General features: G+C 60.3%; 3 protein-coding genes and 1 non-coding gene across 17 annotated transcripts; 2 read left to right on the top strand and 2 right to left on the bottom strand.

Moving 5' to 3' along the window:
* Positions 1-57: 57 nt before the first annotated feature.
* Trnaq-uug (transfer RNA glutamine (anticodon UUG)) lies at positions 58-129 on the top strand. Its single transcript has one exon. It is a non-coding gene; the product is annotated as a tRNA-Gln (tRNA).
* A 4,580-nt stretch (positions 130-4,709) lies between these two features.
* Positions 4,710-8,013, bottom strand: Gngt2 (G protein subunit gamma transducin 2). Of its 4 annotated transcripts, none has more exons than XM_063251394.1 (4): positions 7,899-7,988; positions 6,663-6,864; positions 5,562-5,661; positions 4,710-5,186 (listed from the first exon to the last, which is right to left on the bottom strand). In XM_063251394.1, exons 3-4 carry the CDS (start codon positions 5,643-5,645, stop codon positions 5,061-5,063), a joined length of 210 nt encoding a protein of 69 aa, XP_063107464.1. In that variant the 5' UTR covers positions 5,646-5,661; positions 6,663-6,864; positions 7,899-7,988; the 3' UTR covers positions 4,710-5,060. The 4 variants fall into 4 exon arrangements, with proteins under 4 accessions (XP_063107464.1, XP_003466931.1, XP_013005008.1 ...); XM_003466883.4 differs by lacking the exon at positions 7,899-7,988 and adding an exon at positions 7,526-7,820; XM_013149554.3 differs by lacking the exon at positions 6,663-6,864 and having other exon boundaries at positions 7,899-8,013.
* A 19-nt stretch (positions 8,014-8,032) lies between these two features.
* On the top strand, positions 8,033-14,149 carry Abi3 (ABI family member 3). 3 transcript variants are annotated; one of them, XM_063251382.1, is made up of 9 exons: positions 8,033-8,189; positions 10,632-10,799; positions 11,418-11,594; positions 12,050-12,217; positions 12,652-12,737; positions 12,821-12,922; positions 13,010-13,119; positions 13,370-13,474; positions 13,792-14,149. In XM_063251382.1, exons 1-9 carry the CDS (start codon positions 8,073-8,075, stop codon positions 13,953-13,955), a joined length of 1,197 nt encoding a protein of 398 aa, XP_063107452.1. In that variant the 5' UTR covers positions 8,033-8,072; the 3' UTR covers positions 13,956-14,149. The 3 variants fall into 3 exon arrangements, with proteins under 3 accessions (XP_063107452.1, XP_063107451.1, XP_063107453.1); XM_063251381.1 differs by having other exon boundaries at positions 13,007-13,119; XM_063251383.1 differs by lacking the exon at positions 12,050-12,217 and having other exon boundaries at positions 13,007-13,119.
* A 358-nt stretch (positions 14,150-14,507) lies between these two features.
* Positions 14,508-20,319, bottom strand: Phospho1 (phosphoethanolamine/phosphocholine phosphatase 1). 9 transcript variants are annotated; one of them, XM_063251389.1, is made up of 7 exons: positions 20,007-20,319; positions 19,716-19,782; positions 19,102-19,153; positions 17,598-17,677; positions 17,198-17,308; positions 16,579-16,705; positions 14,508-15,953 (listed from the first exon to the last, which is right to left on the bottom strand). In XM_063251389.1, exon 7 carries the CDS (start codon positions 15,944-15,946, stop codon positions 15,074-15,076), a length of 873 nt encoding a protein of 290 aa, XP_063107459.1. In that variant the 5' UTR covers positions 15,947-15,953; positions 16,579-16,705; positions 17,198-17,308; positions 17,598-17,677; positions 19,102-19,153; positions 19,716-19,782; positions 20,007-20,319; the 3' UTR covers positions 14,508-15,073. The 9 variants fall into 9 exon arrangements, with proteins under 9 accessions (XP_063107459.1, XP_023419579.2, XP_063107458.1 ...); XM_023563811.2 differs by lacking the exon at positions 16,579-16,705 and having other exon boundaries at positions 14,508-15,832; positions 20,007-20,318; XM_063251388.1 differs by lacking the exon at positions 16,579-16,705 and having other exon boundaries at positions 19,102-19,174; positions 20,007-20,317.
* Between the last annotated feature and the right edge of the window lie 3,046 nt (positions 20,320-23,365).

The raw sequence follows: 23,365 nt of genomic DNA, 5'->3' as shown, positions 1-23,365 counted from the left end.
ACCGTGCACAGCATGCTGCGGCTTGAGAAGGCGCCCGGCCGCCTTGAGCACCCAGCAGGTCCCATGGTGTAATGGTTAGCACTCTGGACTTTGAATCCAGCGATCCGAGTTCAAATCTCGGTGGGACCTCACTAGCTCTTTTTGGTTTTACAATTCCTGCTTAGGGAGCCCGCGGGCGGCGGCAACCACCTCGGGCCATTGGGTGGCCCCCCTGACCGGCGCGACCGCCGTTTAGGGTCCCTCCCGCTGTAACATCCTGGTTTAAGGCCCTCTGCCCGTTGCAGTGCGCACGCGCGAGAGGCGAGTAGAGAAAACGCGGGAGTAGGAAACGAAAAGCGACTCTAGCCCTGGGGAAGGCGCCGAAAGAAACCGAAGGCGCCCGAGGCTGCTACTCTGGGCGGACGCTGGGACCGCCGCAAAGTGAGGAGGCCAAGCCTTCCACACGGCCGGCTCTCTCCTATTGGTCACTGTGTGGAGCGCGCGGCTCACTGCTCTTGGACTCGCCAATGAAGAAGCCAGATAGAACCAGAGAGCGGGGAAATGGCTATTACGGCGCTCCGATTGGTTAAAAGGAGTAATAGGGTTTACCCGACATGTGTCTGAGGGTTAGAGACCCGAGTTGCGAGCCTAGTTACACCAGTACTCAGCCGGGGGGTCGCGGGCGTCGGTTGTTCAGAGAATAGCGGCTGGGTCTGGACGTGGGCTCTTCGGCTGGTCAGCCCATCTGGGGTTCTCCACTGATCTTCCTCGGACCCGAGCGACTCCGCCCAGGGACCCAGATTCAGAGCTCTTCCGAGCCAGGCAGGCTCTGCGGGCGGGCACGGCGGGAACAGATGACGCACCTGTGCTCTCTCCGCAGGCGATCGGCGCCGTGGGCCCGCGTTCCCCTCCCGGAGATGCCATGGAAACCGCGTCCTCGCTCCCTCTCGCCTGTCTCCAGGCTCCCTGCCCGCGCCCAAGGCGCTCAGGGATACCGCCTCGGCCCCCGCGGGAGCGGCTCATCGCCAGCGGGCACCGCAGGGCCCGAGGTCACCTTGTGCTAGGTGCTCAGAACCGGGCCAGGGCCACGAAGGTGGCGCTGCGGGGGCTTTCTGTTCAGATTACCCGGGGACAGTGGAGGCACGCGGGGTGGGGGGAGGCAGGAAGTCGGATTCCTCCCTAACTTAGGCTTCCACGGCCCTCACTAGGAGACACAGGGGACATCTCGACGCCCACGACTTCATGAAAAACACAGGGTTGGGGCTGGGGATTTCGCTCAGTGGCATAAGCACTGCTTTGCAAACAGGCGGTCATGAGTTTGATCCCCGGTACCGGTTTAAAAAAAAAAAAAAAAACCCACAGGGTCTGAAAGTTTAATACACTTCATCATGTCTGGTGGTTTGTTTTGTTTTTGGTACCGGGGATCGAACTATCTTACCTGTTCTTGTTCAGTGTAGAAATGTTATTCGCATCAGGACGTAGGTGCAGTGCACAGTGAGCCCATTCGTCCTGCAGAGCCCGCACAAGAATGAAACGTGCGTGTACTCATTCCATCAGTTCCTGCTCCAGTCCCGCAGGCGAGAAAGCGAACGCAGCTTGGGTGTGGCCCAGAGCTGGAGCTTAAAAGGCGCGTGTGCACTCGCACACGTGAGCACACACACGCTTGAATAAGTAGGCCACGTTACAGAAGAGAAAAAGGAAGCCACAGAATATGAAAAGATATTTGTAATGTACAAGAGAATTTGAATGAAGTGCCTCACACCTGTAATCCCTTGGGAGGCTAAGGCAGGAAACTTGCTGGGAGTTCGAGGCCAGCTGCCTGCATTGTGTCTCCTATAAGTTCCCAGTCTGGGTTGCAGCAGAGGCAGGGAACTGTGTTTCACATTGTGTGTGAGAGTTGGAGGAGAAGTAAGAAGAAAGGACTTTCTAACAATGTGTCTGTCACAGAGCGGCTGGAGAGCCAGGCTGTCACCGCATGGTGGTGCCAGGTGGCTGAAGCAAGAGGATCACGGTAAGTGAGGCCAGCCTGGAGTGCATAGTGAGACTCTGTCTCAAAAAACCCGAACCAAAACAAAATGATTATCTGTGTGATTCTACAGGCCAGTGCACACATGCACAGACAAAACTAAAGACGTTCAAAAAGCAGTTATTTACCCTCTTAAAGGTAAAGGTACCCTCTTCTTCTGTTGCTATGTAAATTTATTACATTTTATTTCTTTTTATAAGGTGCAGTCTTGATATTTTCCTTCGGTGTTTGTGTGTTTTTTCTCGCTGGTCCCAGTTCATCAATTTCATTTTGTTAATATTATGTTTTGAGACACGGTCTCGCCATGTAGTTCAGTCTGGACTCGAACTCACAGAGATCCTCCCGCCTCAGCCTCCCGAGTGCTTCGATGACAGGTGTGTGTCCCCACACCTGGCCCACCGTTTGTAAACCACTCATTGCCAGCCGTCCTGCTGCTTTGGCTCCAGCATCTCTGACTGACCCCGTCGGTGGTTCCTTCTCTTTCTGCCCCCGAGCTGTAGAGAAAACCCCTCTCCCTCCATCCCTACCCACCAGGTGACTCCGTGGGGCTGGGGTCCCACATTTCCCGGGCAGGCGCGCCTGCGGTGTGGCCGCTGGCCAGCAGGGGGCAGCACTTTCCCTTCCCGGCCTGTGCCTAATCTCCGGTGTTCTAAGTACCAGAGCTGAAGCGCAGCCACACGCACGCATGGCTGCCTGGCACGCTGTCAGGCCTGTGAACTGCAGAACACGCTGACCTTGAACTCAGGATGATCCTCCTGCCTTGGCCTCCTTAGTGCTGGGATGACGGGTGTACCCCCACCACCAGTTTATACAGCACAGATGTGCACTCTGGAAGCTGAGGCAGCAGGATCATCACAAGTTCAAGGCCAGCCTGGGCTACGTAGTGACACCCTGTCTCAAAATCCAAGGGGACAACACAAGAGTGTACATTTCCTTCTCCCTCCCTTTTTCTAGCTCAGGCTCCACTCAAAATCCTGAGTTCTGCCCCTGCCCTCCTGCTCTTCCCCAGTCTCCTTCCCCCACCCCGGCAGGAGGAGCTGCTGCTCTCCAAGTTCTATTCCTGGCCCCTATTCTTCTGTCACAGTAGCTGCTGGTCTCAGTGACTTTACCAGGCCCAGGGCCTCACCATATACCCCAGGCTGGCCTTGAACTCAGGGTGATCTTCCTGCCTCAGCCTCCCAGGTGCTAGGATGACAGGCCCCTGTTTGTCCCTTCTGACTCCACCTGGGCATTACAGTCCCTCATCACGTCCGGGTGAGGCCTCCTCTCTGGTCTTGGAGTGATTCAGGTCCTGGCTAGACAGTCCAGGTCTCGGGTAGAACTGCTGGAGACCTGGGCGGAGCCCGAGGCTGGGCCCCTAGATGGGGAATGCAGACTGGAGGAACTGGCGTCCGGAAGGCTTCTCTGAAGTTGTCCTGCCAAGAGGGTCTTCAAGCTAGGCACAGTGGCACAGCCTGTCATCCCAGCTCTGGGAAGGCTGAGGCAGGAGAATTGCCTTGAACTCACAGCCAGCTGTGCGAGACAAGCTCTCACTATGTAGCCCAGGCTGGCTTCAAACTTGCGTCGATCCTCCTGCCTCAGCCTCTAGAGTGCTGGGATTACAGGTGTGCTGGGCCCCTTGCTAACTGAAACCTGTCCCTTAGTATCATCTACTTCCTCCTTCCCTGAGACTGAAGAAGAAAAGTTTACTTCCTATGATTATCTTTCTTTTTTTTTCTCTCTCTCTCTTTTTTTTTTGTCTTTTTGAGACAGGATCTCTATGCAGTTCAGGCTGGCCTTGAGCTCACTTTGCAGCCCAGGCTGGTTTTGAACTCCCAGCCATCCTCCTGCCTCAGCCAAGTGCTGGGATTACAGGCGTGAGCCACCACACCTGGCTATGATGGTTTGTCTTGGTGGGATTGAGCCCATAGCTTCCTCTCCTAGCCTGTTTATTTAGTTATTTATTTTATTAAATGGTCTCACTGGATCATCACGTTGTCCATGCTGGGCTGGAGTTTGCCATCTTCTTGCCTCAGCTTTCTGGGGGCTGAGGTGACAGCACTCCGCCATTTCTCCAAGTAAGAAAAGTCCCCCAGGGTTTGATGAGGCAGAGCTGGGTGGAGGAGGAGCAGGGGGACCAAATGTGCGGTGCGCAGGACAGTGACTGTGAGTACACGGACAGCAAACGGAGACTGATAAAGTCTCTAGTGTTTACTGCTGTCTTGAGACAGGGTGTCACTATGGCTGGCCCAGAGCTCAGGGCCATCTTCCTGCCTCAGCCTCCCAAGGCTGGGACTGCAGACATGTACCTCACACTTGGCCTTGGTCCAGACCAGGGTCCCCCTCCAGCCTCAACCACCCCACCCCGTGGCCCCTTCCCGCGTCCACGCTGGCCTTGCTGGTGCCTGGGCCCAGCTCCCTCCCTGGGCCGGTCCCCCTTTCAGCCTGTACCGTGGCAAATTCATGAGCAGGGAACAACTGAGCCAGCCGTGAAATCCTGTCTTTCAGATCCTTGTGTCATCAGGACCTGTGGATGACCTCAGTGACCCAGAAGAGGGTCACAGGATAGGACATGTGGTGACACAAACAGACCCTGAGTCCCAGCCCCCAGCACTTGAAATGACTTTTTCCTTCAGGGTGTCATAGGCTGTGTGTGTGTGTGTGTGTGTGTCTGGTGTGGCCCTGGACACTGAGCCCAGGACCTCTGCACTGAGCCACAACCTCAGACCTTTTTATTTTTTATTTTGAGAAAGGGTTGTGCTAAGTTGCCTAGGTAGGACTTGAGATCCTCCTGCCTCAGCCTACCAGAAAAAGACAGCTTGTGTTGCAGGTGTGCATTGCCAGGCCCAGCTTGTGGGTGTTCACCCCTGCCACCTGCGGCAGCTCAGCCCACAGACTCTTCTAGGCGTCTCCCAGTGGGGTGCTGGGGATGCTCAGGCGGGAAGGGGGAAGGGTGGAGTGTGCGGCCCTGGATGTGCTCCTCAGGCCCCTGGATTCCTGCTGTGCCTCAGAGGGGAGCAGGTGCTGGGTCCCCGGCCCCAGGACGGTGGCCCAGAGCAGGGTGCAGGGCTGGGTGTCAGCTCAGCAGGCAGCCGCCCTTCTCCTTAAAGGGGTTCCTGTCCTCTGGGACGCCCCTGAGGAGGGGGTCGCGCTCCGCCTGGGCCTCCACGTACTCCTTGATCTCCTTCCCCGTCCTGGAGATCTGCGGGGCCAGAGGGGCACGGCCTCACCCCTTGCCCAGGACCCAGGGTCTATCAGCCCTGGGCAGGTGGGAGCCTGGCAGGGTGGGAGAGAGACCCGGCAGGGCAGGACAGAGGGGACAGGGCCGGGGACAGGCCAGGAGGCAGGTGACACTGATCCAGCGCTCACACCCACCCCTGCTCCCTGGTTGCTTTTTGAGACAGGGTCTCTCTGGGCAACCCACGCTGGCATGGAACTCAGTGCAGTCCTCCTGCTTCAGCCTCCCGAGTTTGAGAGTGACAAGTATGCGCCATTGCCTCCTCCTACCTGCCCTGGAAAAGCCCCTCTGTCCCCTCCACCCCTGAATCCCAGCTCCCAATTTGGGAGGGCGACTCACCGGGGCCCTCGGGGTGGTCACCTCCCTCTTGAGCTGTTCCACCTCCATCCGTAGCAGCTCCTTCTCGCTGAGGTCCTGGGCCATGGCGGCCTGGAGAGACCTGGGGGAGTTGATGCTGTCAGTTTCCCCACACCCAGTGAACCCCAACCAGGCTTCACTCTGCCCCCCGCATAGGTGTTGGCTCGGAAGCATGGGACAAGCCCAGGCTGAGAGACAAGACACAGTTTTTGCTCTTAGGCATGGTGGAGCGGATCTCTCATCCCAGCACTTGGAAGGCTGAGGCAGGAAGATCCTGTGAGTTCATTGAGGGTGGGCTACACAGCCTGGACTACAGAGTGAGGCCCTGTCTAAAAACAAAACAAGACTTTTGCCCTTGGATAAGGGTCTGTCTAAGAAGGAATTGGACAGAAAAAAAGTAGTTTCTTCCATGGAGAAAGATTTGGGAACAAAATTATTCTGGGGATGGCTCAGGTCACTGTTCTCTTCATGGTCCCCAGCAGTAAACTCTGGAAAACAGGGCTTCCAAGCCACCAGCCACCAGCCCTGAGCCAGCTCAGCAACCTTCTTGCTGGGTGACCTCAGGTGAAGACTCAACTTCCCCCAGTCTCAGTTTCTCCACCAGAAAAATGGGTATAAAATCCTGATAGTGTCCACTTCATACAATTACTGTTCTAAGACAATGATGCACATAAAACCTTTAATATACTACCTAGGAACAAAATATATGTAACAACTCTTATGACTGATAATAATATTGGTATTAGTCCAGGCATGGTGGTGCATTCCTATAATCCCAGCACTCGGGAGGCTGAGGCAGGAGCATCTTTGGAAGTTTAAGACCAGCCTGGACTACACAGTGAGCCCAGGGCCAGCCTGAACTTCAGGTGAGACCCTGTCTCAAAATACCAATAATAATAATATTAATATAAAAATTAAAAAAATAGAAAGGGGGGCTGAACCGGAGCGAAGGCCCTGGGTTCAAGCCCCAGTCGGTACCATAAAAGACACAGACCGTGCGGGTCACTGCAGGCTCCTGAAGGATCCCGCCTCCCCTCCTGGATGCCCACCCAGGTGCCCGCCCGAGCCCCCTCAGCCCCTCACCTGCGGGGACAAGCGCTGGGGCTGTCAGTCACTGCCTGGGCCCGGTCAAGATTCAGCCAGGACGCCGCAGGGCAGCTGCTGCCCGTGAGATCCCGGATAAGGCAGCTGGCCTGGGCGGATTCCGGGCCTAAGCCGATCACGGCTCAAGGGGCTAAGCCTGCCTGCCTGGGCCACAGAGGGACGCCATCCTCTGCCCGAAGACCTGGCAGGAAACAGAGGTGCCTGGGTGTGCCTTCGACTCTATGCTCATGCCCTGTCTCAGCACCCCGATCCTCTAGGGCCCCCCCAAGACCACATGCCTTCTGCCTGCCCGTCTCCTGCTCATCTCGGGGGAGATGGCATCTAGCTATGGAGCCCAGGCTGGCCTCAAGCTCACGTGATCTTCCTGTCTCAGCCTCCCCCGAGTGCTGGGATCACAGGTTCCCAGAACCACCTGGCTCCCCCCAGAACTCTGAGCCTGGTTTGAAGCTACTCTGCCCCAGGGGTCGGATCTCAGAGCAGCCCCCAAACTCCCTTCCCCAGAAATCTTGGTGTCCCCGGGGGACCCCACAGCGTCATCTCACAGAGGTCCCCAGCTCACCCTCATCCTCACGCCACAAAAACGTCCCTGTGTCCACAGTGCTGGGCGCTTGGCACTGGCCCTGGCCTCCTGCCTGCATCCCACCTTCTTGGCCTCCATGGCCCCCTGTTTCCCCAAGTAGGGTCACCCCTTGTCTGGAGCCCTCAACACCAGGGTTAGCCAGCTGATCTCTCTCGGTCCTCTCCATGACCTGGGGACCCTGAGGCCTGCTTGGGGCCATGACGCACCCCCCTGCTCAGCGCTGAGTCCCCCCTGCTGTCTGACCAGAGCCCCTCTCACTCACTTGGTCAGTTCCATTTTTGGGGGGCGGGAGGGAGGCAAAACAGAGTCTCACTGTGTGGCCCAGGCTGGCCTCAAACTCGGGGCGATCCTCCTGCCTCAGCCTCCCGAGTGCTGCGATCACAGGTATGCGCACCACTCAGTGGCCCATCTCAACTCCTCCTGTTGCCGTCAGCCCCCCATTTCTCTCCTGACCCCTCCAGGGCTTGAGAACCCTTGGGGGGCCCATCTCCTGCCCTCCCGGGCTGCAGCCTGGGTGATTCATTCTGCGCTTCCCAAGGAAGCCGGGGCCCTGCCCTTCCCTCCGCTCTTCCCCGGTGGAAAATGCACCCCCACGCCGCCACCTCTTCCTCCTCTGGCCCCCAGTCCCCACCTACCAGCTTCCTCCCGGCAGCCAGCGGCGCGGCGGCAATCACAGCCGCAGACCTCGCTTCCTCCGCCGGCTGGGGCAGGGACGGCGCCCGGGCCACTTCCTCCCGCCCCGGAACCGCGCGACCGGCGGGTTCGAGTCTCGGGTGGAGGCAGCCGGGCCGGGGCCCCGCGGCCGGGCCATGGCGGAGCTGCAGCAGCTGCAGGACTTCGAGATCCCCGCGGGCCGCGAGGCGCTGCGCGGGAACCACGGCGCCCTGCTGCGGGTCGCCGACTACTGCGAGGACAACTACGTGAAGGTGGGAGGGACGCCGGCCCTGCGGGACCCGGGGCGCGGGCACAGGGACAGGTGCGGGCCGGGCCTGGGCCACGCCGACCCTCGCTCACTCGGGTGCCACCTGGCTTCCTCCTCCTGCCAGTGCCCCGGAGGTTGGGGACCCTGGTCGGCTCTAGGTGACACCGTGGACCCCGACCTGGCTGTGATCCTGGGCCAGTCAAGGGGGAATTTGTCTGGCCTGGGTGGTGCACCCGGGAGGCTGAGGCAGGAGGATCTCAGGTCCAAGCCCAGCCTGGGCAACTTAGCAACTTAGGCAGACTGTGTCTCAAAATTTAAAAAAGGGAGGCGGGTGTGTGTTGCTCGGGGGAGGCTGCGGTCCCGCCGGGTACTGCAGACACTAAAGTGAGAGAAGGGCTGAGGCAGAGGCCGGGGATGTGCGCTGCACCGCACTGTTTTGCAGTCTTGAGTCTGTCCTGGGCCTGAGGCCAGATTCCCAGTGAGGGCTGAGGGGCAGGGGGCCAAGGGGCAGCAGCTCTGCCCCTGAGCCCACTGTGTCCTGCGAGGCTAGAAGGAAGCTTTCTGTTTCAGGCCTCTCCTCCCGGACCTCCACCTCCCTCCTTGCCATTCGAGTGACTTTAAGACAGCTTTTATATTTCTTGTTTTGGTTTGGTTCAAAGCAGGGTCTCACTATGTAGCTTGAACCCACAGGAATCCTTCTGCCTCAGCCTCCCCAGTGCTGGGATCCAAGGCTCCAGCCAGGTGTCAGGAGACCCTGGGACAGGTGAAGGCAAACAGGGTGAGCCTGGGTGCTCTCTCAGGGCCCCCCCAGATTTGTAGTGCAGCAATTTGCATGGCAAACAAACCCCACACTGATCTTTCTTCTCCGGGCCTAGCAGTGGGTCATGAGCAAAGCCTGGGTCAGGAGGGCCCAGGCACCCAGAGTGGACCCCACTTATACTGGGGGGTGGAGAATTCCACATCCCAGTCTTGGGGTACTGTCCGGGAAAAGGGGGAGCTGTCTCAGTTGGGATCTGGGCCGAGTCCTCGCCTATGCTGGGTGCTCTGGGCTACACAGAGATCTCTGCAGCTCCATCTCCAGGCCCTGATGCATATGCGGATTAGATGCAAATCAGTATGCAAATGGGCATCGATTGCCTCCCCCTGGAAAGCGGCTTCCCAGAAGGCTGTGGCTCAGGAGACCCTGGGGACAGCCAGTCTCTCGGGACTGGTCTCTGATGGTTCTGGAGGCTGAGGCAGGAGGATCCATGTGAGATTGAGGCCAGCCTCAAACAAACAGTGTTCGAGGTCCTGCTTGGTCTGCCTGTCAGCCCCCAAATGCCTCAGTGTTGATCGGCTGTGAGTTAGGGTAGGATGCAGAATAAAACAGACAAGAGCCTTAATTTTTCTCATAGTCCTTGTTTTGGAGAAGGAGGAACCGAAAATAAAGAAGTAAACAGGTGGGTGTGGTGGTGCATGCTGGTACTCCCAGGACCCTGGGAGGCAGAGGCAGGAGGATCACATATTCAAACCCAGCCTCAGCAACTCAAAGACTAAGCAAAATGCTGTCTCAGAATTAAAAATGAATAAATAGAAAGGGCTAGGAATGCAGCTTGACGCAAAGGTTCTGGGTTCAGTCCTCAGTACTGCACAACAAGGAAGTAAATGGGGCTTGATAGTATTAAATTCGAGGAAGAAAAAACAAAACAGGGAAATGAGACTCAGCTGGTACAGAGCAGGGCAAGGGACTTTCAGTGTGGAGAGGGAACGTGTTTCAGGGAAACTGAAACCCAGGAATGAGAAGGAGTCTAAGAAGTGTAGCAAGTGCAAAGGCCCTGAGGCAGGGACAACCTAGCTCGTCCAGGGCCAGACTCCAGGGGCCAGAATGGCTGGAAAGGAGCAAGAAAGGCGCCCCTTAGGGCATCGGGTAAAGAGGGGGCAGGAGCCCAACCCAAGGGGCTACCTGCAGGCTGTGGTCAGGAGCTGGGATTTTATTCTCAGGGTACTGGGAAGCGGTCATTCCGGCCCTGTCTCCTTATCTGACACCCAACACCAACCTAGATCCCAGGGCTAAATGTGAAATGTGGTGTCCCCTGGGAGCTTCAAAAGACACCCATTCTTTGGCATCACCCTTAGGAGACTCTAAGCTGAAGGTCTGGGGTGGGGCCTGAGATTGGTTTGTGTGGTTTTGTTTCACTTTTTTGTTTTCTGAGACACAGTCTCACTCTGTGGTCCAGGCCGGCCTGAAACTCGGGGTGAACCTCCTCCTGAGTGCTGGGGACACAGTGTGCACTCCCACATCCAGCTGGATGACTTATGTTTGAACAAGCTGGCCCCCTCTAACCACCCCATTCTCCAGGCAACCTCCCCGGGCATCTCAGGCTGTCCCCAGTTCTGCTCCTCACCCTCCCTAGAGCCGCCTGGCCCCTGGGGGCACCGCCTCAGGCCAGGGCTGTGTGTGTTCCAGGCCACGGACAAGCGGAAGGCGCTGGAGGAGACCATGGCCTTTGCCACTCAGGCCCTGGCCAGTGTGGCCTACCAGGTGGGCAACCTGGCCGGGCACACACTGCGCATGCTGGACCTGCAGAGCACGGCCCTGCGGCAGGTGGAGGCCCGGGTGAGCGCACTGGGCCAGGTAAGGCTGTGGGCGGGGTCCAGGTTCATTGGCCACTCACTGCACACGAGGCTGAGGCAGGAGGCTCTTCCTCCCAATTCAAACCCAGCCTGGGCCACACAGAGCTCCTGCCTCTTAATCACCCTATGCCCAGAGTGTTTGCTGGGCAAGGTCACCTCCAGCCCTGCAAGCACCATCCCCCACTTCCAGGGTCCCCACCCTGTGGCATCCGCAGCCTCTTTCCCTCCCAGGTCTTGACCCTGGGATGGCAGAGTATCGCGTGCCTGGGCTCCATCCAGCATCCGCCTGGCCAGCATGGCCAGTGCTTAGGGTGTGTCTTCCTGTCCCTCTTGGGGCCACAGGCGCCTCCCCGAGCTTCCAAGGGGAAATGAATCACTGGGATGCGCCCCGAAGAGATCATGGTCCAACCGCCATCCACTCCCAACCCAGGCCATGGTCCTGTCTGTCTGTCCGTCAGGCACTCAGGGACGGTGTTCTCTCTTCCCTGCCCCACCCCCCACTGCCAGGGAGCTGCTAAGAGGGCTCCCCTTGCCTGCACTGACCTGCCCACCAGAGCCCCAACCCCGCATTCCCTTCCTCTCGGGGGAAGCCCCACAGCCCCTCCCCGCTGTTGCCCAGATGGTGGACATGCATCTGGAGAAGGTGGCCCGCAGGGAGATCGGCACCTTGGCTGCTGTGCAGCGCCTGTACCCTGGCCAGAAGGTGATCGCCCCCTCGAGCCTGCCACCGCTGGAGCCCTACTGCAGGAGACCCATCAACTTTGGGTGCCTGGATGACATCGGACATGGGGTGAAGGTAGAGAGGAGCCTGCTTCCCCCCACCTCGGAGCCCGCCTTCCTGCCTTCCTTCCTTCCTTCCTTCCCACGTCTTTGAGACAGTCTTGCTATGCAGACCAGGCTGGCTTCAAACTCTCAGCGATCCTCCTGCCTCAGCCTCCCCAGAAGGGGTACTACAGGTTCCCCATGTTGCTGCAGCCTGCAGCACCCCCTCTCTGTCCCTACTCCCACGGCCACCACCCAGGCCCCTCACCCTGCTGTGGCCCCCTCTCCATCCCAGGCCTTCACCCCATACTCAACCCATCTGTTGAGCAAGTCCCTGGGCCCCCTCCCTGCACCCCACCCATGGGTGCAGGGTGGGAAGGGGAAGCGGGAAGGAGGATGCCGGGTATGCATGAGAAAGGCAGCTTCCTGTCGGGGTGAGGTCACCACGGCGCAGTCACCCAGAGCAGGCGTCTGTCTGTGTCTGTCTAGGTCTGTCTGTCTGTCGTGGGAGGGCAGGATGCCCTTGCACACCCCTGTCTCAGCCTGCAGGCTGCCACATGGCCAGATCTGTGTGCCGCTTGGGAGGCTGAGGCAGGAGGATCTCACAAGTGCAAAGCCAGCCTGAGCTGCACGATGAGACCCGGACACAATCTCTGGGTGTGTCTAAAGGACCCCCCCAGACATCCGTAGCATGTCAGCTGCCCTCAGGGAACAGCGGTGGTTCCTCCAGCCACATACATTCTTCCTGTTATCTATTTTTGGGGGTTCTGGGGACCCAGGCTTTTGCTCACACTCAACACACATAGCCAGCTCAGGTCTTACCTGCACGGGGTGCAAAGCCCAAGGGTCCCCCTGTTTCCCTCCCAGCTCTGAACTCCAGGAAGTCATGGCGGGGCTTCTCCCCTCCCTCTTCGGGGCGCAGCGCTGGTGGGGGGGCCGCTCTGAACCCGCGGGGGCGGAGGAAGTGGCCCCAGACACGCCGCTGCCCGGGCCATTCGGTCCCCAAGGGCCGAGGGCGGAGATGTGGGAACCCGGGGCCCCTTCCGTGCGGTGGGGGCGGGGCCCCCCGCCAAGCTGTTGCCGCCCCCCAGGACCTGAGCACACAGCTGTCGCGCACCGGGACCCTGGGGCGCAGGAGCATCAAGGCGCCGGCCGCGCCCGCCTCGGCCACCCTGGGGTGAGGCCCCCCCCCCGCGCCCCGAACCTCCCCAGCGCCCGCCCGAGCTCCCGCAGCCCTGCCGCTGACCCCCGTCCCCGCAGGAGGGCGCCCCGGGTCCCCGAGCCCGTGCAGCCCCCCGTGCGCCCCGACGGCCGCCTCTCCGCCGCCTCCTCCGCCTCGTCGCTGTCGCTGGCCTCAGCCAGGTGAGCGCCCCGCACAGCCCGGGGTGGGGGGGGCGCCTGTGCAGCCGCGTGGCCGCCGCCCCCAACCCACTCTCCGGTTTTCAGCAGCGCCGAAGGCGTCCCCGGGGGGACCCCGGCCCCGCCACCCCCGCCCCCGCCCGCCGAGGACTTCCTGCCGCCGCCCCCGCTGCCCGGGGAGCTGTGCCTGCCCCCGCCGGGTGAGCACCCCAAAACCCACCCCTCCGACACCGACCCCCACCCACCACCCTGCGCACAGCGTCAGTACGCTCCCGGGCATGGAAACTGAGGGACCCCCGCCAGGCATGGTGCTGCACGCCTGTGACCCCAGCACTCAGGAGGCCGAGGCAGGAGGGTCCCTGAGAGTTCAAGGGGAAGGATATAGCGAGACCCTGTCTGAAACTAATTAAAAAGTCAATTCTGGCTCTTACTCCCCACCCTGTCCCACAGAGCTGCTGGAACCTCCCGAACTCGATGACCTGGGGTTGCCGCCGCCCCCACCTGGCTTTGGACCGGAAGAGCCCAGCTGGACCCCAGACGCCTACTTGGAGAAAGGTTCGCGCGTGGACCCCCGCATCCTGCTGCTTCCCAGGGGTGTGAACGCGTCACCCCTCCCCCCATGTCTTTCTGTCAGGGTCTGCCTGTGCAGTTGAGTCTGCCTGGGCTTGAAGCCTGCGGCGACCCTCCTGCTTCAGCTTCCTGCATGCTGGGATCAGAGGCGTGCACCCCTTTCTGATGAATCGAGTTAGGGAAAGGAGCCGCTGGCCTGGCACTGGGCGACAGCTCACTGAAGAGGGTCCCGCATCCCTGGCTTGTGCACCTGCATCCCTGCGGGATGGGGCCACCTCAACTGTCCCTCTCCCGCCCCGCAGTGGTGACCCTGTACCCGTACACCCGCCAGAAGGACAACGAGCTGTCCTTCGCCGAGGGCACCGTTATCTGCGTCACCCGCCGCTACTCCGACGGCTGGTGCGAGGGCGTCAGTGCTGAGGGCACCGGGTTCTTCCCCGGGAACTACGTGGTGCCCACCTGCTGACCAGAGGCCAAGGCAGGGGGATCTCTGTCCTGTCCCCTCCCCATGGTCACAGGGAGAGGTAGGGGCCCCAGGCCTGCTGCAGAGGGACAGAACTGGAGACTGGAGCTGTGATCGTGTCCCCTGGAGCCCTCAGCCCTAGCGAGGTGGGGCCCCCACCCCAAGCTGGCAGCTCTGAATAAACCTCCACGACTTGGCTCAGGCTCTCTGCAGGGCTGGGGGGGGGGGCTCGATCCGTAGGGGACAGGGACTGAAAGCAGCCCCCGCCTCCTCCCCGGGACCTCTGCCCCACACCCCACCACCATGTGCTACTCCTCGCTTTCGGGGGCCCAGAGCAAAGGACTCCAGCTGTCCCCATGCACGTAGCGCAGAAAAGAGACCTGCCCTGGTCCCTGTCACCACCTTTATAGCTCAGACTCTGCGGGCAGGGCTCCCGGCTCTGCTCGGAAGCGTGGCTCCTGCTCCATGTGGGACGAGTCGAGGGCGGCTTTGGTGACCCCCCGGCTCCGAGGTCCCTGGCTGGCCTTGCACTACCTTGTGCCACCACCAGGGGGCGACGGTGTCTCCTGGCTTTATTTCCTCCCACGGGTGCTGGGCTGGGATGGTGGGGCGGAAGGCAAGAAGGCATAGCAAGCACAGAAATTGTGCAGGGTTGGTTGAAGCAGGATGGAGGGGGTTTCGAGGAACTGGGGGTCCTGAGGATCTCTTGAGAGAAGACGGAGAGGCTTTGAAGCCCAAGGCAGCAGTCAAAGCTGAAAGCCCTGCAGCTGAGGCCAGTTTAGAGCTTTCAGAGATCCTCCTGCCTCAGCCTCCCGAATGCTGGAACGACAAGCATGCGCCTCCAGATCCGGCAGTTTAAGCTATGAGGAAGGAGATGCCCCTTCTCCCCGCTTCTCTCAGTTCAGAAAACGAGGTGCTTTGGAAATGCCTCTCCCGGAGCCAGATCCCAGAACCATTTGGCATGGAACAGGGCGAGGCAACCGGGCTGGGGTAACTGCATAGACAGCGAGGGCTCTAGACCCGCTTCCCGCCCTCCGAGGGACGCAGCGGCACAGATGAGCAAGGGGACAGAGGAGAGGGGGTCTCTGCTGTTCTTCGGGGGGCCCCCCTGCCCGGCCGGCTCAGCACCCCTTGAGCACCTGCTCCAGGTGCTGGCGCACGTCGCAGCCTGAGTCCCAGGGCACCACGCTCGCGCGGAAGGAGCTGGGCTCGGCCTTCTGCGCCTCCAGGATGAGCCGGTGCATGGGGTACCCGCGGCGCGGGAAGGCCACGTCGCCGGCTGCCAGCAGCCCGAGTGGGCAGAAGTCGTTGGCGCCATCGCCCACGTAGAAGAGGTGCTCGAAGTGGACGCCGTCGCGCGCGCGCTCCCGCAGGTAGTCGCCGAGCGCGCGGTGCTTGCACATGTTGGCGGGGCAGCGCGTGCAGCCGTGCGCATGGAAGGGGCGCAGGGCCAGCTGTCCCCGCGCGTCGGGCGCTGACGGGTTGCTCAGGATGCGGCGGAACAGGCCGAGGTGGCCGGCGGCGCGCAGCCTGCTCTCCACGCCGAAGGTGTTGGCGTCGGAGATGAGGATGACCTCCAGGCTGGGGCCCTGCCTGGCCACGAACTGCAGCAGCTCGCCCATGCCCGGCGCCAGCGGGATGGCCTCGTAGACGGCGCGCAGGTCCCGCGGCCGCACGCCCTGCTCGGCCAGGTGGCGGAACACGCGCTGCATGTACTCGTGGTAGAAGCCCTCGCGGCAGGAGGCGCGCAGGCTGGCGGGCAGCTGCTGGCCCGGCGCGGCGCGCACGATGGACTCGTCGCTGTTCTCGTCCACGATGGTCTCGTCGAAGTCGAAGGTCAGGAGGAAGCGCGGCGCGCCCTGGGCGGCCATCCTGCCGTCCTGGGAGCAGGGGGGACAGGAGGAGAAGGGGACAAGCGAGAGGGGGCGCGGCGCGAGCCGGCCCGGGAGGAGGAGGAGCTGGTTAGCAGGCCGCCGCCAGGGGCGCTGGCACATTGGAGACCTAGGAGGACCCAAGGCTGGGTGAGCAGGAGCAGGGTGCCCGCGCCCCCAGGCCTGCAGGTCCCACACAGCCCTGCCCCGATCGGTCACCGCCCTGCCCGGGACCCCCTGGGATGGAACCCAGCAAGGCTTCTTGGCTCCAGTTTCTGCCACTCCGTTTGGGGACCACGGGGATTTAAGTGTCAACATCAAACAAGGGAAGGGTGACCTGGGCCCCAGGATCTGGAGTCTTCCCGTGGCCCCCTTGGTAGGCAGGGAGCAGAAGGCAGGGAGAGCACCCCTCTCTGGGCCCCCTGAGGCAGCAGAGCTGGGAAAGTGCACATCTATTGGCTGGAGGGGCCTCTGGGGCCTCCGGGTCCTCCTTCCATCCCCGTGGGCTCAGGGGCTTTGAGCCCAGCTCCTCAGTGTCCTGCATGGGTGTGGCCAGGACAGCCAGTTCCCGAGAGTGGGTGGGATTTGGGCCAGGCCCGGAGAGCCAAGGCCCCAGGACTTGGGGCTGGGCTTCAGCCCTAGGAGTGACTGGGCAGCTCTCAGAGCTGCTGCAGCTCTGTGGCATTGGGCAGGGCCCTAGGGTGGGGGGACAGGGGTTCTCCATGGCTCCTTAGGGCCCTGGGCTGACAGCGCACCCCGGATCACTTGCCAGTTCCCCAGGAGGAGCGGGTGAGCAAGGGGGAGTCCTGCCAGAGTCCGAAGCAAGCGGGCAGCAGGAGAGCGGGGGGAGGTGGGAGCCTCCCGCGCCAGGCCACAGCACACCTGGGGGACAGGTAGGGCAGAGGAGAGAAGGCAGCGGTGGCTGAGAAGGAGAGGAGGAAGTCATGCTAGGGGGCCGTGGGGAGACCGCTGGACAGGAAGCAGAGAGGGGAGTGAGATCTTCGGCCAGAGAGGTCGCAGGAGGTCGGGGGTGGGGGGACAGCATGGGAGATGATGGGGGGCAGGGGAAGAGCTGGGCAGAGAAAGGCAGCAAAGCCCCCAGCAGCCATGTTCCTATCACCTTTGCTCACCACCTGCTGAGGACCAGGGGACCAGATCCAACATGGCCGGAGGCAGCCTGGTGGCCCACACCCCTGGGATAGTAACAGGCCCTGCCTCCCTAACAGAACTGTCTCCCTAGACTCACCTCCATCCTGACACCCAGCTGCCCTGGGACTCTCGGGGTTGGACCCTATACCTGGGATGGGAGCTTCTGGGGGCAGAGGGGCCAGGGGAAAGGAGGGGACAGGGGCCTCACCTGGAGCCCCCACTTACCCTAGTTAGGCATCGGAGGCTGGAGACTGAAAGACACCCGCTCATGGTTGCTGGGTCACGCTGGGCACCAGCTCTAGGGACTCCGGTCTTCTAGTTGTCAGCTCCTGGTGACTACGAAAGTCCACTTATCAGAGTCTCCCAATCTGCTGGTGTTGCTGCCACCTCCCCGGCCCTGCCACCTCCAGGGCCCACCTGGCCCTGCCTCCCCAGGGGCTCAGCATGAACAGCCCTAAGGTGACACACGCAGCACACCCAGGCCACAAGGGGCCTGGCTGGCATCCTCTTGCGGTCCCCAGGCATCGCAGGAGAGTTTGCCCATAGGGACCCAGACAGGTTAAGTGACCTGGCAGAAGGTCAAAGCCATCTTAAAAACAGGGCTTTCAGCCCGTTAGGCACACACCTGCCTGTTAATCCCAGCACATCCGGAACCCCAGCACTTGGAGGCTGAGGCAGGAGGATCACTACAAGTTCGAGGCCAGCCTAGGGTACAAAGTGAGTCCTTGTCTCAAAAAACAAAAACAAAAACAAACAAACAAACAAAAAACTGGGAAGACAGGACAGACACAGATTCGAGTGGGAACAGTCTGGCTGGATGCTGCCCTCTGGTGGTGACACTGTAAACGCCGACTGTGCCAAGGTGACACTCTCCAGGCCATCACGGAGCCAGGGCCGCAGGAAGAGGCAACTGGACAGCCCATCAGGGTACATCGTCAGCACCCTCCCCACAGGCTGCCTGACTGTGCACAAGCCCGAACCCTGTCCGGAACGGGAGGTGGGCTTTGGTTTTTCCAAAAAAAACTTTTAGTCTAGGAATTGGGAGAGGGAGCCCGAGACGATGAGGCAGAGCTGAAGTTAAGGACAAATGGAGAGAGCTGGGAGTGGTGGCTCAGCCTGTAATCCCAGCACTCGGGAGGCTGAGGTGGGAGGATCGTTTCGAGACCAGCCTGGGCCACATAGTGAGCTCAAGGCCAGCCTGAACTGCACAGCGAGACCCGTTTCAAAAAAGACAAAAAAGAAAAAAAGGACAAATGGAGAGAGGGATGGCAGCTGGGGACAGGACCGCTGTGTCCGAACTGGGTGGAAGCACTGCCAGACCGACTGACTCCTCGACTCAACTCCTCGGGACTAGCCTTATCTGCCCTGCCAGGAGGCCAAGGAGAAAGGTCGCCGGGGTGGGGCTGGGGGGCACACCCAGGGCAAAAGCAGGGGGGAGGGGACCTGGCAGAGGCAAAGAGAGAGGGGATCACAGGGACACAGGGTCACACACAGGCAGCCACATCTATAGCAGCTTGCCTACCAGAAAAAAAGGTCTCACTTTGCTCTCCTGGGTTTGCTTTTGTTTTCCATTTGGGGAACTGAACTCAGGGACTTCACACTGAGCTACATCCCCAGTCAGTTTTGGGTTTTGATATGCAGGACAGGCTGACCTCAAAGTCTCAGGGATCTTCCTGTCTCAGCCTCCCAAGTGCTGGGATTACAAGCATGTCCCCCAGCCCCCAATCCTTTTCTTTTCTTTTTTTTTGCTCTGAGACAGGGTAAGCCACTAACTTGCCCAGATTGGGCTCACATTTGCATGAAACTTTGGTTATCAAACCCAGGCTTTGATGCCAAGGTGTTGTGGCACCCATTATAATCTCAGCGCTGTTCAGGCTGAGGCAGGAGTATTACTGTGAGTTCAAGGCCAGTCTCACTAGTGAGACCCTAACTCAAAGACAAAAAAGGAAGCAGAAACAGGGCTTCAGGCAGGCTAAGCAAGTGCTTTCTCAGAGATACACACCCAGCACTCTGGGCTCAAATTTGTGCTCCTCCTGCCTCGGCCTCCCAGAGTAGCTGAGACTCCAGGTACCACATCTGGCTGGTTAAATCCCGGTTGGTTTGGTGGCTTCTGGCTGGGAATCACTCACCTCCTGGAGCTTTGTCCTGCGTTGTCCAGTTCTTTGGCGGTCACCCCAGGGTCTGAGCCAGGAGAGGCAAGATCTAGAGTGAGTGAGGCTTCCGTGATCCCAGGGGTCCTTTTCTAGTTCCAACTGAGATCAGCCCCGCCTGTCCCCTCCCCCTCCCCCAGGTGGGGGAGGGCCGAAACACATGATTCCTCAGCTTGTGGGGGGTGGAGCCCCCAGGATAGTTTTCCCGGCAGTTTTCCTAGTGCAGGACGAGGGGCACAGGCTCCGCAGTACCGGTCCTAAGTCCTCCTCCCCTAGATCACAAACAAGAACCCCCAAACACTAGGGGGCATCTCCAACTCCACTACCTTCTAGTTCCCCAAACCCGTACAGCACACAGGAGAGACAGCGGCCCAGAGAGGCCAAGCTAACGGCATGGGGGTTGCACAGCACCAAAGTCAGGGTTCGCACTCGGAGGTCTCCTGAGCGCGCCCTCTCGTGAGCGCGCCCTCTCGTTCCCGGAGTTTCCTCCAGGCTAACAGTTTGCTGTCCTGGCAGCGGGGGCGATGATCCGTGCTCTGGTACCAGGGAGGAATCTGGGACGTGAAGGGTCCAGAGACACAAGTGTCACACACCTCTGGGCTGTCCCTCCTTGGTGGCCAGGCTGAGAGAGGATCCGAGTCCGGGGCAGGGAGGTGGCAGCTGCGGAGGGGTGGGGAGATATTTTTAGGTGACTGGAAAGCTGGCCCCTGGCACACCCCCAGCTGGAGGGAGCTGCGCCCCGAGGCGGGCGGGGGGGGTGCAGCTTGGGGACCCCGCGTGTTGCGAGCTGGGGCGCCAGGTGCCGGACAGAGGACACAAGGGACCCCACAGGCCCATACCCCGCCCGGGGACCAGCCCTCCCCACTCTGGAGCCCTGGACTCACGTGGGGCGGCGTGGTGGGGTCCGTCCCGGCTGAGCTGGGAGGCTAAGGACTGGGGGGCAGTTAGGGTTTGTGGGCGCAAGGGTGCTTGCGGGATTGGGGGACGCGATGTTTTAGCCACCCCCGGATTCCTGGGCTTCAGCTCACGATACCCTCTGGGCCCCAGGGACTGTGGGTGACGTGTGTCTAGACAGTCCTCTCCACTTGCCCCCCATCCCTGCTCCCGCCGCCGGCCGCCGCTGCCACCGCGTCCCCTTTAAATGCCCGGGAGCCGGAGCCCGAGCCGCGGCCAGCGCTGCGGCAGCTGCAGCAGCCGGGCCCGCCGCAGTCCCCGACGTCACAAGCGGCCGCCCAATCAGCGCGGCGCCGGCGCTTCTCGAGGGGCGGGGCGTCTGCAGGCCACGCCCCGCCCCGCCACCAGCACGGGAGCTGTGCGAAGGCGGCTTTGGCTCGGCGGGGCGCGTGGGTGGGGGAGCCCCGGTCCCCGCCGCCGCACCCCACGGAATTGGCAGGGATCTGCCTGGCAGCAGCTCGAGCCCAGTCGGGGGAGGACGCAGGTGGCCCGGCCTGGAAAAGCGGATTCGCGGCAGCCCTGGTGCTTCCCCAGCCCGGCCCACGGGTGACTCCGGACTCGTTTCCTCCGCCGCGAGCAGAGTTGGGGGACCTCCCTCCTCCCAGCAAACGGAGTTGTAAATAAAACTCACTTTCTCTTCCCCCCGGGGAGGTGCACTCCTATTATCCCAGGAGGCAGGAGGATTCCCGAGAGTTTGAGGCCAGCCTGGGTTCCACAGTGAGGCCGCGGTGACCACGCGTGGAAATGTGGGCCGAGTGGGCAGGGGGTTGCCATGGGCCGCAGTGAGCCCTGTTGGAATTTGGGTTTCACCACGCGCTTTGACATTTTGTATCCAAGGAGAACTTTTCTCTGGTTTGGGTCCACTTCTGGATGAAGGTTCAGGACGCCCAGGAGAGATGGTTTCCCCAAGAGTTCAGACCTGCGGGGCCTGGTGGTGTACACCTGTCATCCAGGCACTGGGGAGACCGAGGCAGGAGGAATGCTGCAAATTCGAGGCTGCCCTGGGCTGCAGAGTTTAAGACCAATCCGCACTACACAGTGAGATCCTGTTAACAAGACCTCAAATCTGAGTCCATTGGGTTAGGAAGACTGGGGTAGGCTGGGGGAGGGGGGCTGCAGTGCCCCTGGCCTGAGCCTGGGGCTGGGCCTGATTCAGCCCTTCCTAAACTTTTCCCTGTACTTAGTGCATAGATCCCAGGACACAGGAAGCATGGTGTGTTTATTGTTGCTTTTTGTTGACTTGTTTTTATTGTTGTTGCTTTAAGATCTGAACCTTGGTCTCTTCCAAGACTAAGTAGTTCTTATATTTTATTATAACTGGCAGCAATGAACTGTTTTGTTTTTGTGGTGCTGGGGCTCAAATCCAGAGCATTGTATGTGCGAGGCAAGAACTCTACCTCTGAGCGACATCCCCAGCCCCTGTTTTTGTTCTGTTTTTGAGAGAGTCTTGCTACGTAGCCCAGGCTGGCCTTGAACTCAGTGATGCTCCTGCCTTGGCCTCCTGAGTGCTGGGGTTCCAGACATGACCCACCACGCCTGGTTCTGGCTCCATGTTTGTTGTGGAGGGAGACAAGTGCCTGCTCTGTCCTGGCCCCCGATTGGTGCTTCCTGTGACCCTCACTACTTCTTCTTCACAATAACCGGCGGCTGCAGTATTGTCCCCGGCTTGAGGAGAAGGAAATGGAGTCTCCAGGAGACTGGGCTACTTGCCCGGGTCATACAGTGCTGAAGAGTCCTGCAGGGGCAGCCGTTTCCAAATGCCTCCGTGGCCAGGGGAGGGCGGCACATGACATCCTGCAGCCTGGAATTTCTCTGTTTCTCCCCATGTTAGAAGTTTTTGTTTTTTGTTTTTTGAGTCGGGGACTCACTGGCCTTGAACTCATGGCCATCCTCCTGCCTCAGCCTCTGCAGTGCTGGGATGGCAAGCGGGCGGGTGGGCAGGCGTCAGCGAGCCTGCCCGGCTCTGCCTCCAGCTTTCCCCATTTTCCCCTCTGGCCTGAGTCAGAAAGCAGCTTGGCCGAGCCTCCTGGGGCCCGAAGATGGGAAGGTTTCCAGAGGGGTGACCGCCGGTGGTATATGACTGTCCCCTCCGGACTCGGGGCACCCAGCCCAGGACTTGCAGGGACAGTGTCCTCAGGAGTGACAGGGCTTGCTCAAGTTCCAGTGAACTCTGACTCAGCTGACCTGGAGCCAGGCTGTGCACCTGGCTCCCACCGAGGGTGACTTACCAGCTCACGGCTTCGGGGCCAGAGCCAAAGAAGCCAGAAATCCAGGAACGTTACTTCTGATGCTCAGTGGCACTGCTGTCACCACGGGAGGTGCACTGGTGATGGGAAGGACACAGGGTTCAGCCGTGTGGCCTGCCTGCTCAGGTGCACATTAGGATGACTGCTGGGCACACACTCACCTGGGCCCCTGGCAGATGGCTTCTGGCCTTCCCGTCTCATTTATTTTCAGTTTAGGTTTTGGGACAAAGTCTTGCTGTGTAGCCCAGGTTGGCCTTGAACTGGCGACCCTCCTGCCTCTGCCTCCCAAATGCTGAGATTACAGTCATGTGTGCCACCACACCCAACAGGGTTTTGTCAGTTTTCTGGATCCTCTGTTATTTAGTGGAGATCAAAGAGGGAGTCTCGGAGGCTCCTCCCTGAGCCAGCCAGTGCCACACAGCGTCTGCTTCTGTTCCCAAGCTGGAGCCTGGTGTGGGCATTGTGGGGGCAGGGCCGGGATGGAGCCGGGCACTCAGCCCTCTCAAAGGAGGCAAACGGAGACCTCGGTGCCTTCTGCAGCTCTACCGACCTCCAGGGACCATCCGCAGCTCCTCTGGGAAGGTGCCCAGGCTCAGGGCTTTTATTTCCAGCCCTGGGCTGTGTACTGGCCTCCAGCAGCTGCTCACAAACTGATTCCACAGTTCCCCTAACTGGCTAAGCCTGAGAGGGCTTTGGTTATTGCTGTTGCCTTGTTTTTTATTTCCCTTGGTGCTACTGGGGGTGGAACCCAGGGCCTCAGCACTGGGCCACCTCCAGCCCTTTATTTATTTATTATTTTATCTATTGTTTTTTGAGATGATCTTGCCCAGGCTGGCTTCAAATTTACAATGATCCTCCTGCCTCAGCCTCCCAGACTGCTGGAATTATAGGTGTCCACAACCATGCCTGTCTCAATTTTTGTTTGAGGGTTTGTTTCTTTTGTTTTGAGACAGGATCTTGACAGCTCACGGCCATTCTCCTGCCTCAGCCTCCCAAGTGCTGGGATCACAAGCTTGTGCCACTACGCCTGTTTCAGTAGCTCC

Source organism: Cavia porcellus, unplaced genomic scaffold, assembly GCF_034190915.1.
Source record: "Cavia porcellus strain 051 isolate PalLab524CR breed Dunkin Hartley unplaced genomic scaffold, mCavPor4.1 scaffold_6, whole genome shotgun sequence".
NCBI classification, from domain to species: domain Eukaryota; kingdom Metazoa; phylum Chordata; class Mammalia; order Rodentia; family Caviidae; genus Cavia; species Cavia porcellus.
This window is presented reverse-complemented; position numbering and strand designations above follow the sequence as displayed.

Bases quoted from the DNA above. Each gene is read 5' to 3' on its own strand.
- Abi3 (XM_063251381.1), top strand. From the start codon at position 8,073: ATGGCGGAGCTGCAGCAGCTGCAGGACTTCGAGATCCCCGCGGGCCGC. The intron at 12,923-13,006 runs GTGAGCGCCCCG...TCCGGTTTTCAG, and splicing joins CTGTCGCTGGCCTCAGCCAG to CAGCGCCGAAGGCGTCCCCG. The intron at 13,475-13,791 runs GTTCGCGCGTGG...CCCGCCCCGCAG, and splicing joins AGACGCCTACTTGGAGAAAG to TGGTGACCCTGTACCCGTAC.
- Phospho1 (XM_063251389.1), bottom strand. From the start codon at position 15,946: ATGTGCCAGCGCCCCTGGCGGCGGCCTGCTAACCAGCTCCTCCTCCTC.
- Gngt2 (XM_063251393.1), bottom strand. The intron at 5,187-5,561 runs GTGAGTCGCCCT...CTGGCCCCGCAG, and splicing joins TGACCACCCCGAGGGCCCCG to ATCTCCAGGACGGGGAAGGA.